This window comes from Fusarium mangiferae (assembly GCF_900044065.1).
Source record: "Fusarium mangiferae strain MRC7560 genome assembly, contig: FMAN_scaffold008, whole genome shotgun sequence".
NCBI classification, from domain to species: domain Eukaryota; kingdom Fungi; phylum Ascomycota; class Sordariomycetes; order Hypocreales; family Nectriaceae; genus Fusarium; species Fusarium mangiferae.
Genome location: NW_024573928.1, coordinates 381,282 through 397,685, shown reverse-complemented (window position 1 = coordinate 397,685; position 16,404 = coordinate 381,282). Strand labels below are relative to the sequence as shown.

Here is a 16,404-nt window from a genome sequence, read left to right as displayed (position 1 = left end):
CCGAAAAAACAACGTGCCGGACTTATACTACAGCTTAAGAGGCAAAGTATTCTAGGTGCAGTCTGTACTGCATAATGTCTACGTTGTGAGCTAGATGTGTTATTGATAACCAAAGTTTGTGACTGAGAGCTTGAATCAGCAGAGAGAACTTAGTGTTTCTTCAAGTAGCCGACAGGGCAGTTGCAAATAAAGATCTTGCAGTTGGTCAAATGACTTCCGTAGCTTGGATCTATAGGCGCTCCTCTATCTAATGGCATTGTGTTGTATAACTATAGGATAAGATGGAGATGACGATAGAATAAAAGATCATCACGAAATGGGGTAAGCTCCAGATCGAGCTTCACTCGACCTTTTTCATCTACCTGTGCTCCATCGTGCGATATTGACAGAGGCTCTTCTCTTTCTGGGGCTTCTAGGCAGTTTTTAATAGCACTATCCTCAGGAAGCCAGAATATTGGTTTCGGAAGCCATGTCTCCGGAGGCTGATAACAACTTGACCCGTACAAGGCCATGAACTCGTCCTCGGTGTGGTCGGGTGAGATATCGTGCTGAAAGTCTTCAAAAGTGGCTGTGCGGAACCAACTTCCACACATACGATCTTTGGCTTTCTTCTCGGTGTCCCAAAGGCTCTTATCGAAAGTTGATGGCGGGAGATCTCTCAGACTCTCAGTTGAAGTCGCAACGGTTGAAGATGATCCATATTGGTCTATGCCTCCAGCCGCAATATCTTCGCCCGGCTGTAGTCTCTTAGATGCGCCGTCATAATCGAGCGTGCTGAAGCTTTCAATTCGAGGATTCATAGCTTTTCGTAGGAACAGGTGTATGAAAAGAGTAAAAATGGCCAGCAACACGAGAAGGGAAAACTGGCCCCACACGCGATACCTGAGAAACAGCAGAATAAGATAAGCTTGCGATAGATAAAGCCCCAATAGTATATGCATTATTGCTCGAGGGTAAAACCGTCCGGTCGTATCCAGAGTTTCGGTATCATATATATGAACCAAGGTATACTTATAAACGAAGTATACAAATCCGAGACCTATCAGTGCGAAGACGAGGACGAGCGGTGCAATGCAAGCATAGCTAATGGCTGCGGAACGTTAGTGATATCTGATATCTTTGTTGCGTGAGAGACTTACCGATAACCCCAACAGTTGTCATGACTGGATAAACACTGCTCCAATGGACTACATTGAGTTCAAAAGCCCTATCGTAAGTTGTTCGAGGTGTCCCGGGACGTTTACTTCGGGTCATGTTGAGGAATAGCTGCCATAGCTGAATGAGCTCAGTGGCACCAGCCGAGAGGCACCGAACCAAGATATATGACATATACAAGATAGAAGCCTCGGGCACCTGTTGATTTAAGTAAGGGATGTCGCTGAAAAACCCAACAGGCGTAGGTCGGATCATTGGGCCCAGAAAGATTTGTAGTGTTTGGAAGATGAAGTATCTTGTGTGAACGAAGTGTTCGATAGCGGTTAGAGTAGGGACACCTGCGAACTTGGCACATACTCTCATGAGAAATGGGACAAACTCGAGTAAGGCCCACATGAGGAGGGCTCGTCCCAAGCCAGATATGGCATTGACCACCAGCTGAGGGAGCTCTGAAACACCAGGCACTCTGCCTACCATTGGTGAAGATGTCACGAACTCTACAAAAGCAATTGGCATGATCCAGACGATAACACATCCGCCGATCAAAATCGTCACCACGAATTCTCGTAGAAGACGCTCCCACCATTTCATTCTTAGACAGCTCCAGACAATCTCACCAGGTTTGACTCCCATGACCTGGCGGCACATTTGAAATGGTTGATGCTGGTGAATTGATTGAAAGGCCGCCTGGGCACTAGCAAAAGATTCGAATTCGATGAATGCTGCATTCATGTGCTTTCCTTTGCCAGCTTGGTATTCCTGGCGTAATGTGTCGATTTGTTGGTTGAGGAGGTGCAAATCCGATCGAGTAGACTTGACTTTTCCGACTGCAGGGCCGGGCGGCTCAGAAGTAAAGGTGGAACGTTCGTTGATCGAGATTTGCACTTCGTTAGGCTGAATATCGACATCTTGCACCGTTGGAGCTGTCTTTTGGAAAAGTTCAACGTTCTCCACATCAGGGTCATTGGATCGTGCTCGTCTCATCCAGTTCAAATTAGGGAGACTGAACACTAGTCGAGCTGGTTTTCCGCGGTTTCTTTCATTGATCAGGGCAACTTCTTCTTCTTCTTGTAATTGCTGCGCTCTTTTCTCCCTTTTCTTTACCAGCTTTCTCAATCGCCGTGAGGCTCGAGGTATCCAACATTGAACGAACGAATGGCCAAACAGCTTTTGAAACACTTTTTCATTCAGACAGTGTTCAGGAATGGAGCTTATAAGGATAGTTCTGGATGTCTTTCGCTCGTAGTAGCCTGATTGTGAGAGGTAGGAATGCCGTAAGTTGATGTAATAAAGGTGTTCCCGCCATAGGATACATAGGACAAAGACTGGGATCTCACGTTAGTCAAACCTGTCAGGCTAGGTATGATAATGAACTCGCCAGTAAATACCCAGGATATGACGACATGAGCAAAGAGATGATCGGGGTTCTCCAGATTCATTATGGTCAAAGAATTAAGAAGTGGTAAGTCTGAGCACGTCGCGTGTATCGGAAGTATGATTGGCCAAGTGAGGACAATGCCAACGAAGCAGATCAGACATAGGACTTTTAGATATCGCAGAAACAGAAACCCATCTAAAGAGCATTTCGCAAGAACGTAGGAGTCTGGGGCACGGAAGGAGGAGATCCAGCCATTTGGTAATCCAAAAGTAAAAGACCTATTATAGTAAGAATAAATTCCTAGGGGTTTCCAGGGAGTTCCTTGCCTATATAGTGGGTTGATGCTCTTGGGGGAGTATATTCTCGGTAAGCGTCGACGAAGAATCAAAAATAAAATTGAACACAATATCGTGTAGATAATTGTAGGACCAGCAGCTATGAGGAGAGGGCCAACAGAGCTCCTTAGCAACGCGGGTAGGGAAGAGCCAGCCCTCAGCGTGCCTCCTTGAGCTCCGCCCGTCGATCCCTCTCTGGTTTCTCCTACCCGAGTATCGTTGCCCTCGGAACGAAGCTATAATATCATCAGTACAGAGTCGAAGGTCTTTGCCCTGAGTCAACATACCTCAAACATTCTGCTGGCTGTGCCGAACGTTTGTATTGAACAATGGCAACTAAGCTAGTTTCATAAAGAATGTGGCGAAGAGAATTATGATATAAAGAGAAAATCTTCCTGTCATTTTCTGTCCTCGTATTTTCAGCCCTGATTACACCTGCTAAGCCAGTGTCAGCTTAATCCTGGTGTTTCTCGGTGGTCAGATTACCGCAAGGAGATATAACCCCCGCCTAGCTGAAAGCTGCATCGGCTGTCAGCACAGCCGCAGATCGACGAGCCAGTCAAAACTTGAAGGTGCCTCAATGATGCAATCGAAGCGAGGATCTCGGATGTTCTTCGGTGACACTTCGTGTTCAGTGAAACAGTGTCGCAGATGCCTGGGCAACTGCAACAGGGCGTTCTCCCCGAAGATAGGATTATCACAAGGCTCTGATACTATCTCAGTTTACCATTTAACACTGGCTGGAGTAAGCGTTCGTTAATCGGGCGAAATGTAGTAGGTGACGCTCCATTCTAATGCGTCATTTTAAAAGTTCTGGTCAATAGAGCGATTAGAGTAAGGATGGCTGCGATGTTTCACAAAGGATATAATGTTCTACAAGGCTATGTACTCAAATGGTATCTCCGTTCCTCACTAAGAAAGTGATTCGATCACTGTTTTGACCACTCTGTCCAAAGTCATTTGAGGGTCATACGCTTCGATGTAGATAAGAACAGAGTTTATTCCTAATTAACTAATGTAATCACTTGGCATTCATGTTTGTCCTTTTTAACCTCATATCCCTATCTTCAGAGTAGCACGAGGGCCTGATGAAAACGATGGCAATCACAACAGTTCAGTTGGTTCTTACATGTAAGTCTTTCAACAGCTCCAGCCTGCACGAAAGTGAGCAACAATTGTTTTTCCGGATTCCGCTTCCAATCGCCATCAGGAACTCTGCACAGATTCGTTCCTAGGCATCAGCCCGCCGCTTCTACATCCACCCCCGCAAGTCACAACCATGACTACGCAAGATTCTGAGACCATCGATACCACAGCCACATGTTCCATCTGGGGCGACTTCGTAGACTCAGACGGTGAATGTGACGTTGAAGATGCATGCGAACCTATCGACCGTTATGAAGAAGGACTTTACCTTCCCATCTGTATCGGTGAGGTTGTCGCCGACAGATATCGAATCGAGCACAAGCTAGGTCATGGCGGATTCTCGACTGTCTGGATGGCCCACGATATGGATCAGGGAAAAGATGTCGCCCTTAAGATCATGACAGCGAACTTCGGGGGTGAGCGAGAATTTATTAGGCAGAATGAGATCATCAATTGTGTGTTGGACACCTCACGTCTGTTGATATACCAAGACGCATTCTTGTTACCCGGCGCAGGTATAAATCCCCACCGTGTTCTTGTTTTCCCTCTCAAAGGCCCCAATCTGAGAGATTACGCACGGGAGACTTCTACAATTATGCGCAGATCAGCTGCCAAACAGCTACTTCAAGCACTTAAAGCACTGCACGATGGTGGAATGGTACATCGAGGTTGGTTCCATCTCCTCAACGCTAATATCCGCGCAAACTGAACATTTTCGACAGACCTCAACAGTGCCAATGTGATGTTTGGTCTTTCCTCGTTTGAGACTGGTGCAGATATATCCACCAAGTATCAAATTCTTGGTCGCCCTAAGAAAATGGAACTGCCCACGAACCAAGAAATGTGGAAGAATGGGCAATTGGTGGCAACAATGTCTCTAAAGGACAGCTTTGTGGTTCAAGATACCATAACCCTCGGCGACTTTGGTCTCACTATTCGGTCTGGCACCGAAGTAGATTTCAAGCTTCAGGTACCTGCTGGCTACTGCGCGCCTGAGCGTATGCACGGTTTAAGCCCGACTTTTGCATCTGATATGTGGAGCTACACCTGTATCTTTGCTGAGCTCTACCTGAAGTGGCCTCTGTTTGGTGCTGGATTTTTCGGTGGTGGACTTCGCTCCATAGTTGGACTGCTTATCAGAGTGTTGGGCCCTCGGCCTCTGCCGTGGAAAGGCTTGTACGAAGGCAGTGGAAAATCAGACGACAGCTGGTACGATCAAAGCAGAGTTCCGGAGCCTGGAATGTCTTTGGAGTCGCGAGTAACGCAGTCTTGGGATCCCGTTGATCCTGCTGAGCAACAGATCGTGCTCTCGATATTACGGAGGGGCTTTTCTTATCTGCCTGACGAACGAATGAGTGCAGGAGAACTTTTGGAGGATGCATCATTCAAGGCGCTTATGGACATGTACGAACTTTAGAAAGCGCGAGCAGTAATAGAAGCTCATCCCCAGATTGGTCTACGCAAACCAGATCATTCACTCGGTCCTCCTAGGCCATCATCGCGACGGGTTTTGCGAACTGCCGAGAACGGCGCCGGGTGAACCCGCACAAGCTTATCTATAAATAGCGACATGTAAAAATTGGGTTGGAGGATGGAGAATTTGCAAACGTCTCAAAGCTTGGCTTTAGCCAAGAAAACCGAAGGTTTGGAACACAAAATTAGCATACATTCAGCCTAATAAAAATGGTCATGCTTGTCTGCAAGCGACAAAATTATTGCCAGGAGCATGCTTGAACAAATATCTCTCGTGGGAGAATTTGCAAAAATGGACATTGATGTTTAATCTTGCTAGCAGTGACATAGCAGCGCTCGTGATTTGAGGCCATTTTAATGTACTCTGCTAGCTGGTACTAACATTCCGTGTCCCACCAAATTTCTGCAAACTACCCTAAGCTGAAGATCTGCGGAGCAATCATTCTTGCAACCATACTCTCTGTAACAATCAGGCTATAAGGTTAATTATGAATTTGACTTCTCAAGCGAGCTCGATACGAGGATGGCGATTTGTAGTCCTAATCTGGCATGTTCTCCATGTTCGATATCACAGTGAGAAATTCCAGTGACCTCGCGATGTTACGATTGTGGAGTCGATAAAACTTTATGCTCGCAGAGAGAAACCGGAACAAACGTACCGAGGACATATACAGTAAACGAATGTAACCATATCGTTCATGTTCTATCGATATAGGCCTGATGGTATTATCACCGATGCATAAATGAGAAGACACCGTCGACGTTCCAGACGATGGTTTGACGATTGCGTTGAATGGTGACATTTCATCGTAGAGCACCTGAGATCTAATAGCTGCATGTATAAAATACCACTCTACGTTACACTGTTCCTCGCCTAGCCTTCGCCTACAAACTCTCCTCATCGGTTGAACGCAAGGGACTTAAGGTCCAAGTTCTAGAACGTTGATTTATCCAATGCCAAAACAGCATCCAACTGCCGATCACTACCAAACAAAAATCAACGATATAAGACAGCTTTTAACTTTAGCATTGCGTGACCAAAAAGCAAAAAACCTAAACGCTTGTTAAAACAGACCACAAGTCGGCGCCATTAATGTCCGTGAATCCGATGGCTTGAATTCCCTGTTAGTTCCGTGCATAAGTGAAAACCTTCTTGTCTCCCCCTCCCATCAACACGGCTCATCCATCCTTGCACAATGCAACCCCTGAATTGCTTCTGCCGGGTGGTATTCGATCTGAGTGGTCAGCCTCCTCCGCGGTTACCGGGACGTTCCATTTATCGCAATCCGTATTCCGGATCATCCCATGAGACGTGAGATGCATGTCGCTTATGGTGTACGAGATCGATTGGTTCTGAAGCGAAGGAGTCGAGATTTGCGTGCTAACTTGATCAATGCTCTTGACCGAGGACTTTGTTTTCTCTTAGTAAGGTTTAACATGTGCCGAACCCACAGCGCTGAATGCTTAATTTTGCTTGACGGGCCTTTTATACACAGCTTCTAGAAGTGAACTAGACGAACCCCATAGATTAGCAATGGAATCGTAAGCTTGGACAGGTTGTCACTACTGTGGGATAAGATTGACACTGACAGGTCTGCTATTCCCTGCTAGGCAGCCGCGTCGGCCGCGGAAAAAATACAAGGGTGCGAAATCTACAGGGCTGTTAGTAATAAAGTTTAAGCAGTGTAAACTCTGATTACAGGAGGTAGCATATTAATTCGAGCTCAATATATTTCTCTGGGGTAACTCGTCTCGGTTAAACACGTGAAACACAACCGACACTTGTAATAAAGTGTATATACAATGCATTACAGATATTCTTCCCCCAAAAATGACGAGAGAAGAGGAAAGGTGTTGTAATGGCCCCTGTAGCTGACATGGTTCGATGAATGGAGGGTAGCGAAACGCGGTTGACCTCCCTGTTACGCGGTCACGAAAGGGGTAAAGGATCGGCAGTTGAGGTTGAGACTTTTGAAGAGCGCTTGATTGGTTTCCGGACCCCGGATCGACGTAATCCGCCGCACGGCTGTTGATCCCGACCCCCACCCAGCGAAGGATTTACCCATCTTGGCTCTCTGATCCCACCCAGAGTCCGAAAAATCATAAGATAGCGCAAGGATGGACCCTGAAATGAAAGAAAGCCTCAACGGCTTAGAGCAAAGTAAATCTCCGGGTCTGATGTATTTTGACGCAGGGGTTATATCAAAGGATGAGATCCTGTGAGCTGCCATCCAACACTGTTGCGTGTTCTGGAATTGACCTGTAAGTCTAACGTGGCATGAACAAAGAGGACTCGGTGGTTTCTTATCGAGTCCTGATATGCCCGCTTGAGATAAGTTGTCTCCCGAAACACATGTCTTATACGCAGGGTCGGGGAAAAAAACAAGGGAGTGCATGGTCCCAGTCGCATCATTGCGTTAATTAGATACCAGCGAGAAGCTTTATCACCCTAATCCACCCCATTCCTCAAGCTTGTGGCTTTGCTTTCATGTGTTTGATCTGTAATTCCCCAATTCCTCACAAATCGTCGAGATGCTTTTGCCTCGTGAGCATGAGACGCCGTTTAACAAGGCGCCTGTTATCCGGGCGCTGTCGATGATTCTCATGATTGTCACCATGTTTTCGGTGTTTATTCGTGTTCTTACGCGGATTGCTACGATGAGGAGATTGCGATGGTCGAGTCTGTTCAAGTCGGATGACATCCTGATCTTTGTGTCGATGGTGAGAAATTAAGCTTTGATCGCTGATGATCTTGACACTGACATTTTAGATCTTTGTTATTGCTCAATCGGCGGTCGTTTATTCACAGGGCGCGAATGGGATGGGGAAGCTTGATGTGTCTTCTGGGCAAACATCGTTAATCCTGAAGGTGAGTTCAGCAGGAAATGTTTGCAACTGGTCTGACGGTATCAGGACCAACTCGTATCCGACATTTTGTTTTATCTGGCATTGGCCTTCTCGAAGATCTCAGCCACGACGACCGTTGCAAATATGTCACCACTATCTCACAAGCGAATACTGCCGATCCAAATCATCATAGTAGGCTGGGCCATTTCTGCGATATTTGTACGGGCATTCGCGTGCTCATTACCATCATCTTGGGACTACATCAACGGTTCATGCGTCGATCTGGTGGCATTCTGGGCATACGTCGATGCTGTCAACGTTATTACCGATCTTCTCATCACCGGTGTCACAATCGAAATCCTCGTGCACCTGCAAATGCCAATTGGCACAAAAGCAATGGTGGTTGGTGTTTTTGGCTCACGCATTCTGTAAGTCATCTACGCCACGCATCCACACAAACTAACAGAATCTCAGGATGATCCCTCCCGCCGTGTCTCATATCTACTTCTTCAAAAAAGCCCTCGAATCATCCACCCCGATCTTCACAATGTGGGAGCCCACCGTCATAGTACAAGTGACCCAGTGCATCGGTATCACCACCACCTGCATCCCCTTCTGGTGGCGCTTCCTCAAGAGTCTCGAGTCAGGCCAGATGGGCGCAGGGGACATATTCGGCGCCCTCAGCAAAAGCAACAATAGCAAAAGCGGCGGGACGACGAGAGGAACGGGGAACAAGTCTAGGTCCAACCACACGCTGACGTCGGGGTCGCAGGCTTTCGAGCTGACGAGCAGGCAGGGGGATGTGAAAAAGTTTGCGCATATTGTGACGGATCATGGCAAGGGAGGAGGTTCGTGGGATGCAGCGCGGCAGAATAGCCAGGAGGCCCTTGTTGATCCTGCTGCTGGGGTTGCTCACTGACCACTCGGATCTTAATTGCGGTAGGTACCGGTATGTTTCTCTTTAGCAATGATAATGCTGCCGTTGGGCGCGGGCCGAACCCTTGTCAATAAAGTGGGATGGTTTAAATGGTGTGGCGCAATGCATGTCCCTAGCGTACCTGGTGAAGATAACAAGGGTCAAAGACCTCAGTCCACTCTCGTTCGTAGTTTCACCCTACGATATGCATGTCTCATGCAAGTTGGGAATACCTCCCCTACTCGGCTGTAGCGCCAACAGGTGGTTCTCCTCGCGTTCCACCTGCACCGTTACCACGAGCGATAATACCGCCAGGGATAGGATATGCAAGTTCGCCGAACTGTTTGTCATATCTGACAGGCATGGGAGGGTTGTATTTAACTTTTTTTGCTGCAGACGGAGTTCCTTTTTAAACTTTCCCCAACTCCCCTCCCCCCATCTTGAGGGTCATTTATTTGCAGCGCAGACTGCAGACTTTCTTTTTTATCAATTCTGACCCATTTTGACGACGATCAATATGGCTACTCAGTACGAACTCAACGATATGCCTGCTGCGAAACATCCCCGATCGACGGTCGAAGATGCTTCGGTGTCAAGTGATCAAGATCACATGGACAGTGCGCAATTGGCGAAGCTTGGAAAGAAATCAGTCCTCAAGGTATGCAACACCAATTGATCCTGCTGAAACCTCATTGACACAATGTAGAGAAACTTTGGAGGATGGACGATTCTAGGCTTCAGCTGCGCCGTCCTCGTCACCTGGGAGGGAACCCTCATGAACTTCGCTCCCGGTCTCAGCAACGGAGGCAGCGCGGGTCTCATCTACGGCTATATCTTCGTCTGGATCGGTGTCCTCAGCTCCTTCGCGTGTCTCTGCGAACTCGTCTCGATCGCCCCGATGGCTGCTGGCCAGTACCACTGGGTCGCCATGCTTGCGCCTCCACGATACGCGAAATATCTTAGCTATATCACGGGATGGATGAACTTGGCTGGATGGCAGGGAACGTCTGCTGCTGCGGGTTTCCTCACTGCTACTATGATCCAGGGCCTGGTTATCTTTACGACGCCGTCTTATGACGCGAAAACGTGGCATGGTAGTTTGATGATCTGGGCTTGTGTCCTGGTCGCTATCATTATTAACACTGTTGTCAGCGCTTTGCTTCCGATTCTGGAGGGGATGATCTTGATTCTGCATCTTATCGGCTTCTTTGCTATTCTCATCACTCTTCTTGTCTTTCGCGACAATGATAATGGTACTGAAGTGTTTACTGAGTGGCGCAACTCGGGCAATTGGCCTACTCAAGGTCTTTCATGGTTTGTTGGACTGTTGGGCTGTGTCTTCTCATTCACGGGTAAGTCTCGATCTCACATGAATTGCTCACTCAACTAACGAGCACCAGGTGTCGACTGCTCCTTTCACGTAAGAGCCATTGCTGTCAATCGATGTGTATGTCACTAACCGTTTCGCAGATGTGTGAAGAAGTCAGAAACCCTTCCTTGATCGTGCCCCGCTCCATCATGGGTAGTATCACCATCAACGGTCTTCTCGGCTTCGGTATGGTTATCGCTATGCTCTACTCCGCAACCGATATCGACGCAGCCATTGAGACACCAACTGGTTACCCCTTCATGGAGATCTTTTATCAAGCCACTGGATCAAAGGGCGGAACTGCCGGAATGGTGTCACTCATTATTGTCATGACCCTCTCTGCTACCGTTGGTGTCATTGCTTCGACATCGCGTATGCTCTGGGCCTTTGCTCGTGACAATGCTTTGCCTTTCTCACCTATTCTCTCAAGAGTATGCTTAAAACTCGCTCATTTGTAACAATTTCTAATAAACCTCAGGTCGAAAGCCGCACCAACATGCCTGTCTGGTCCATCACCGTCACCTGTCTCATCTCTTGCATCATCGGCCTCATCAACCTCGGCTCTTCAATTGTCTACAACGCCATCATCTCAGTCGCCATCTCCGGCCTCTACGCATCATACTTCATGCCCGCCATCCTTCTTCTATACCGTCGCTGCGATAAAAACTATCAGATCCGAAACATTCACGGCGACGGACAAATTCTCGAATGGGGTCCTTGGCATCTCAAGGGGATGTTTGGCATCATCAACAACATCTTTGCTTGCATGTTTATCACTATTGTCTGGTTCTTCAGTCTTTGGCCTCCTCAAACTCCTGTCGATGCTAAGAGCATGAACTATGCTTCTCTGATGACTGGCGGAATTGGTGTTTTGGCCACCATTTACTATTTCCTTCGTGCTAACAAGATCTACGTGGGACCCAAGAAGGAGATTTAAATAGACCTAGTGTGCATGGAGCATAATAACACTCGCTCCGATTGTATCATTGTCTAATAGCTCTATAGCAAAGTTTGTCTAGACTGAGATCATAACATACATTATTTCCAGGGCATGATCGTCAATTCGGGCCATAGCTTCATCCAGCGCTGTACTTTCTTGTGGTATGTCTCTTCTGTCATGATCATCTGATTCGGGCGCACCGTAAGTCTGAACATGTCCGAGAACCCCCATGGAGCAAAGATATCCCATTCGCCATCCTCTCTCAGTCGAACGCCGATAAGGGCAGTGTTTGTCCCCCAAGTAGTCATAGATGCTTCGCTGGATCGATGCTGAGGGCACGGTTTGCCAAACTTCTTCTCATACCAGAGATGCACGCGTGCTTGATTGCGGATCTCAACTTCAGTAGGAATATCCGCAAAGATCTTCTTTCCTGCCTGAATAACCGCATCTTCAGCCTCCCACGATAGATCTGAGTCGTCAAAGTATATCAAGTCGTAGTCGTTAATTCCAAGTTCTGGGTCGCGGTTGGTAACGACGTTCCAGACGGTTTGCGTGAGTGCACCGGCGGCGAGGTACCAATTGGGGAGCTTCATTTCAGCCGCGCGCGATAAAACGGTCATGAGTGTTTTGTTGCATTCTATTGCTTGACGAAAGCGAGCTGTTTGCTCATTGATTGAAAGGAGGGCGGCGTCCATTTTATCTGTGGACTTGAGGTTTGACGGTTTGAGAAAGATGAAAAGTTCACGCTTGATCACGGCTCAACATAAGACAATTGCACGTGACATGCATCATCCTGCATCGCGCTTAGGCAGCAAACTGGGACTGAGATGAATTGTTCAGAAAGTAATACTAAGGTCAAATTATAATGTCTACATCTATTGCGATCTATACGGAGCCTCTGGCTTAAGGAAGGCTGACTAGCAGGTCTCGAAGCTTCAGGTACTTGGGTGAGCCCATTCCCGAGACCGGATCCCATCCCTTGGCCGCCTTGAACCCTGCCGTGCCGCAACCAGGATTAGAGCCTTGGGTGATCTATCAACATTAGTAAAATGCTCACTGTTTAGTGAATGATACGCTTACATCAGTAAAGACTTCAGGGTGCTGGTACAAAATCTGGTTCAAGAACCCAATTGGTTTCTTCCCTGCCAGCAATCGCTCATCGTTGATCCTGTTGATCATGGCAGCGAACATTGGTGTAGCAGCGCTTGTTCCTCCACTGATCGTAGTCTTGCCATCTTGGACGATAGTGACATTTGCTCCCAAAAGTGCGACATCAGGGATAGCGCGTCCAGAAATATTGTATGTTCCCTTGGGGTAGTGAGGGTTGTTGGCCGCGAGATAATTAGCGACAGCCTTGCGCTGGTAGGCTGGCTGTGCATTCATGTTACTGAAACCGCCTAGAACATGTCAGTAAAACTCATCGTATTTGTGGGTATACTTACCTCCAGAGTAAAAGTTATGCTTGGGATCAAAAACAGCAACTTCATTGGTTCTGCTGCCAGTAAAGTTGACTTGTGTCGCTCCAACTGCGGTGACATAGGGACAGGATCCAGGGAAGAGACTGTTGAAAGCTTCCTTTTTCTTATCGTAGGGATTCGCAGTGCACTGCATAGCACCTTGAACACCACGATCTCCAGAAGCGACAAGAACGCTGACACCACTGAGAGCCAACTTCATCCACTCGTGACATTGTCGCTGGATGTAATGCCGAGGTAGCGTTTGCTCATCAATCGCGAAGGAGATTGAGACGACATTTGTGACCTGGTACTTGCCGCACATAGCAGGCCCTTGGAAGCCACCAAAAACAGGGAACCTAGGATCAAAATCGGGATCATCGCCTCCGTCGTACTTGCAGTAGCTTGCATCAACAGCGTCGAGGAAGTCATTTGCAATACCTCCTCCGTTGTTATAGGGGGTCTGGAACATGGTAACGGTCTGGGGATAAACGATCGGGTATGACATTTCGATGTCGAGTAACTCTTCGCCTTCAATGGGCTCACCTTCTGCCACGGCGCCGTTGATGCTCTTGACAATGGGTTTTGTTCCCTTGGGAATGAAGGGAGCGTGCTTTGCCCAAAATTGGTTGAGATCAGCTGGCTGATAGGGATCGCCGAATCCGAACAGACCCATGGAGTTATTCTTCGCGGCCTTAGTTCCAAGGGGAACACCGTAGAGTTCTGATGTCGCCCGTCAGTAGTGAGCGGTGGACTTTTGCTCTTGACTTACTTCGGATACAAGCTGGTGTCCAGCTCTCGCTGCAGTTACGCAGATCATCTGCAACTGGGAGTTTATATGGCGGTGGCAGGGTATCAAGGACAGGCTTGACTGCACGGCTGCGCTTGGTCTTGCCAGTCTTTTGAGATGGAGCCAAAGCAATAAACTCTACATCATCCTCAATTGCAGACGGAACTGTGTGGTCGGTGGGTTCGAGGCGAAGTTCGCCAGTCGCATCGTTGTGCATAACATGGACGCCAGCTCCTAGCATCTTTCCAAGCTTATTGACAGGAGCAGAGAACTCTAGAACAGCAGCTGCCTTCTTAAGATGCACAGAAGACAAGTCAATTCCTGCATCTTCAAGCCATTGCAGGACCTTTTTCTGTGAACTGTCGCTCGGTTTGAAGAAGTCTTGCTAAAATATTGTGAGAATGAGAGTAACTGAGAGAGGATTGAATAAGGACGTACGACTTCCCTGAGCTCAAGATAGTGCCCAAACTTCTCTGAACTGGGATCCGAGATATCCATCAGTAAAGCTTCAGCTTCCGCAAGCTTAGGCTGATGGAACGCGACAGCAGCGCGAACCACTTCGTCTCCCGACACGGCTCTCCATTGTGATTGAGGAAGGGCACTGGCGATCTGCGCGCCCAGAAGCGCGACAACTGTTGCGTAACAATGCATTGCTTTATGACCTTGCAGCAACACTTCGTCGCCAAGAGATCTATAAGTTGAAGACGGGTCTTGGCAGGTTGAGAATCACGAAGGCAAAAGGGGAAACATTTTGTAGTTGGGTGAAATCGGCTAGAACGGTCGGGCCCAGTTCCTGGTTTCAAAACCTCGTATTTGAGCCGGAACTAATTTTAGATGGTTCTCGTGATCGTAAAAAGCATAGCGTTGATGATAACAGACTAGTTAACCTATAGTGGCCGCAAATGGCAAGATCAGTAGCCTTTTCTCTGCTACGGCCTCGTATTTCTACACGATCCTCACTTAAGTCGAGGTCAATGCGGAAGTCTTTTCAGAAAAGGTAAATCATAACCATTTACAGTTTCAATAAACAATTGATTCCTTCTTCTAAGAAAAACAAGACTCGAAAGTTATTAAAGTCTTCTTAAGTTGAATTATTGATCACATAGAACGTACTCCTCTCCAAAGTCAACTGCGAATAATCGACTGACCTACAAAGTTTACTCATTCCGTGGGCTAAGGCAGAACTGCGAATGGATCTAGTCACAGGTGCAGAGCAAACTTGACAAGTCATCACTGCAATGCGGCACTAGACTATTTTCGCGAGCTCTTTCTAGGTTTCGCATGTCGATCCGTAAATGGCTTCGATTTACGCTCGGCCCTTTTTATGCCGAGACTTCCAGAATGCTTCTTCAATGCCCCCAACAGACAAGGTTATGCGCGGGGAAGCTGGTCTTTCTTTTAGCCTAATGTGCGGATATAGTAGGTCTATTCATTACGTCCGCCATTTGTCGTTCAAGAACTTCCAAGTAGCAGTTCTGAGTCCAATCAATGTCGGGCAATGGTTCGACCCGCAACTAACTGCTCAGCGATCTTCTTAGCCAAGATTTGGTGAAACGCTTGTGTTGGATGAGCGCCGTCGATATACATGTACTCCGACGCGTTGTATTCACAGTTGTCAGACTTAAAGTCTGGTGTAATCGTGCCACTATCATATTTCAGTCTGGATAAAGTCACAAGGCTAAGTAGGTTGTCTTACCTCTTGTAGTCTGCACAGAATCCCGTACTTTTGTACACCGCAGTCTCGGGAAATTGAGTCGGATCTTCGGTAACAGCAGTGATCAATGGAACAATGTCAAACAGGAAAAAGGTGCTATGAGACAGTTTGCGGTCGAGCTGGCTCAAGAGTTTGTGGAGTTGGTTGTTCCAGTTTTCAGATGCGGCCTTGAGAGTTGGGGCGATGGGCTTTGGAACGTTGTTTGGGAATAGAGACTGCGGCGGTGTCGAGATGAACAGGAACTGGCGAGCACCGTGGCCGTGTAGGTCAGTTGTAAGCTCGTCTAGGCGCTCCATGGTCTTGATGACCGTCTCGTTCTGGTCTGCGTCATTGATGGTGCGGTATATGTCGTTGATGCCGATAAAGACTGTATAAAGCGTACGCTTCGGTGGAAAGAAGTTTGTTCCTAGCTGTTGCAAATAAGCGTCAAACCTATTGACCTGAGTAACCACGTCGTTGGGTCCAGTCTTGACAATGTTGACATCAGTGACAGCTCCTCCAACAGCCATGTTATATAGCAACACGGATGACTGATTATACTGTGTTGTCAAGTACATTGGCCACATTTTTCCATTGGAACTTGTCTTTCCGGTATTTCCGAATGGGTTCGAGACTGAAGGCTGAGCTCCAGACGTATTGAATCGAGTGTCTGTCCATGAATCGCCGCTAATTATATAGTCAGGCATATGTGAAAGTAACAAGTGTAAATAGCTTACAAAGACACGATCTTGTTAATCTTGGCAAAGTCAAACTTCTTTTGAGAATGTTTGTCCGCTGATGGTGCCGCCGTTGCTGCATGCAACGTACTGGTGAGGGAAATCAAGGTGAATAGCTTCATTTTGGAGGCAGAATTGACAACAATAAGACAAAAGACGGTGCCTAGAGGC

General features: G+C 47.5%; 7 protein-coding genes across 7 annotated transcripts; 3 read left to right on the top strand and 4 right to left on the bottom strand.

Moving 5' to 3' along the window:
- Positions 1–269: 269 nt before the first annotated feature.
- Positions 270–2,594, bottom strand: FMAN_11067 (uncharacterized protein; the record flags this gene model as incomplete). The annotated part of the gene is made up of 3 exons (XM_041833831.1): positions 270–802; positions 1,140–2,480; positions 2,534–2,594. 3 exons carry the CDS (start codon positions 2,592–2,594, stop codon positions 270–272), a joined length of 1,935 nt encoding a protein of 644 aa, XP_041684155.1.
- Positions 2,595–4,147: 1,553 nt separating this feature from the next.
- Positions 4,148–5,431, top strand: FMAN_11066 (uncharacterized protein; the record flags this gene model as incomplete). Its single annotated transcript, XM_041833829.1, has 2 exons — positions 4,148–4,682; positions 4,737–5,431. 2 exons carry the CDS (start codon positions 4,148–4,150, stop codon positions 5,429–5,431), a joined length of 1,230 nt encoding a protein of 409 aa, XP_041684154.1.
- Positions 5,432–8,019: 2,588 nt separating this feature from the next.
- On the top strand, positions 8,020–9,253 carry FMAN_11065 (uncharacterized protein; the record flags this gene model as incomplete). The annotated part of the gene is made up of 4 exons (XM_041833828.1): positions 8,020–8,208; positions 8,258–8,356; positions 8,401–8,762; positions 8,809–9,253. The coding sequence occupies 4 exons, from the start codon at positions 8,020–8,022 to the stop codon at positions 9,251–9,253; spliced, it is 1,095 nt and encodes a 364-aa protein (XP_041684153.1).
- A 514-nt stretch (positions 9,254–9,767) lies between these two features.
- FMAN_11064 (uncharacterized protein) lies at positions 9,768–11,556 on the top strand (the record flags this gene model as incomplete). Its single annotated transcript, XM_041833827.1, has 5 exons — positions 9,768–9,908; positions 9,957–10,602; positions 10,651–10,670; positions 10,721–11,050; positions 11,098–11,556. The coding sequence occupies 5 exons, from the start codon at positions 9,768–9,770 to the stop codon at positions 11,554–11,556; spliced, it is 1,596 nt and encodes a 531-aa protein (XP_041684152.1).
- Positions 11,557–11,657: 101 nt separating this feature from the next.
- On the bottom strand, positions 11,658–12,254 carry FMAN_11063 (uncharacterized protein; the record flags this gene model as incomplete). The annotated part of the gene is made up of 1 exon (XM_041833826.1): positions 11,658–12,254. The coding sequence occupies one exon, from the start codon at positions 12,252–12,254 to the stop codon at positions 11,658–11,660; it is 597 nt and encodes a 198-aa protein (XP_041684151.1).
- Positions 12,255–12,462: 208 nt separating this feature from the next.
- FMAN_11062 (uncharacterized protein) lies at positions 12,463–14,454 on the bottom strand (the record flags this gene model as incomplete). The annotated part of the gene is made up of 5 exons (XM_041833825.1): positions 12,463–12,591; positions 12,640–12,956; positions 13,002–13,736; positions 13,786–14,188; positions 14,242–14,454. 5 exons carry the CDS (start codon positions 14,452–14,454, stop codon positions 12,463–12,465), a joined length of 1,797 nt encoding a protein of 598 aa, XP_041684150.1.
- Positions 14,455–15,288: 834 nt separating this feature from the next.
- On the bottom strand, positions 15,289–16,355 carry FMAN_11061 (uncharacterized protein; the record flags this gene model as incomplete). Its single annotated transcript, XM_041833824.1, has 3 exons — positions 15,289–15,448; positions 15,500–16,183; positions 16,234–16,355. 3 exons carry the CDS (start codon positions 16,353–16,355, stop codon positions 15,289–15,291), a joined length of 966 nt encoding a protein of 321 aa, XP_041684149.1.
- Between the last annotated feature and the right edge of the window lie 49 nt (positions 16,356–16,404).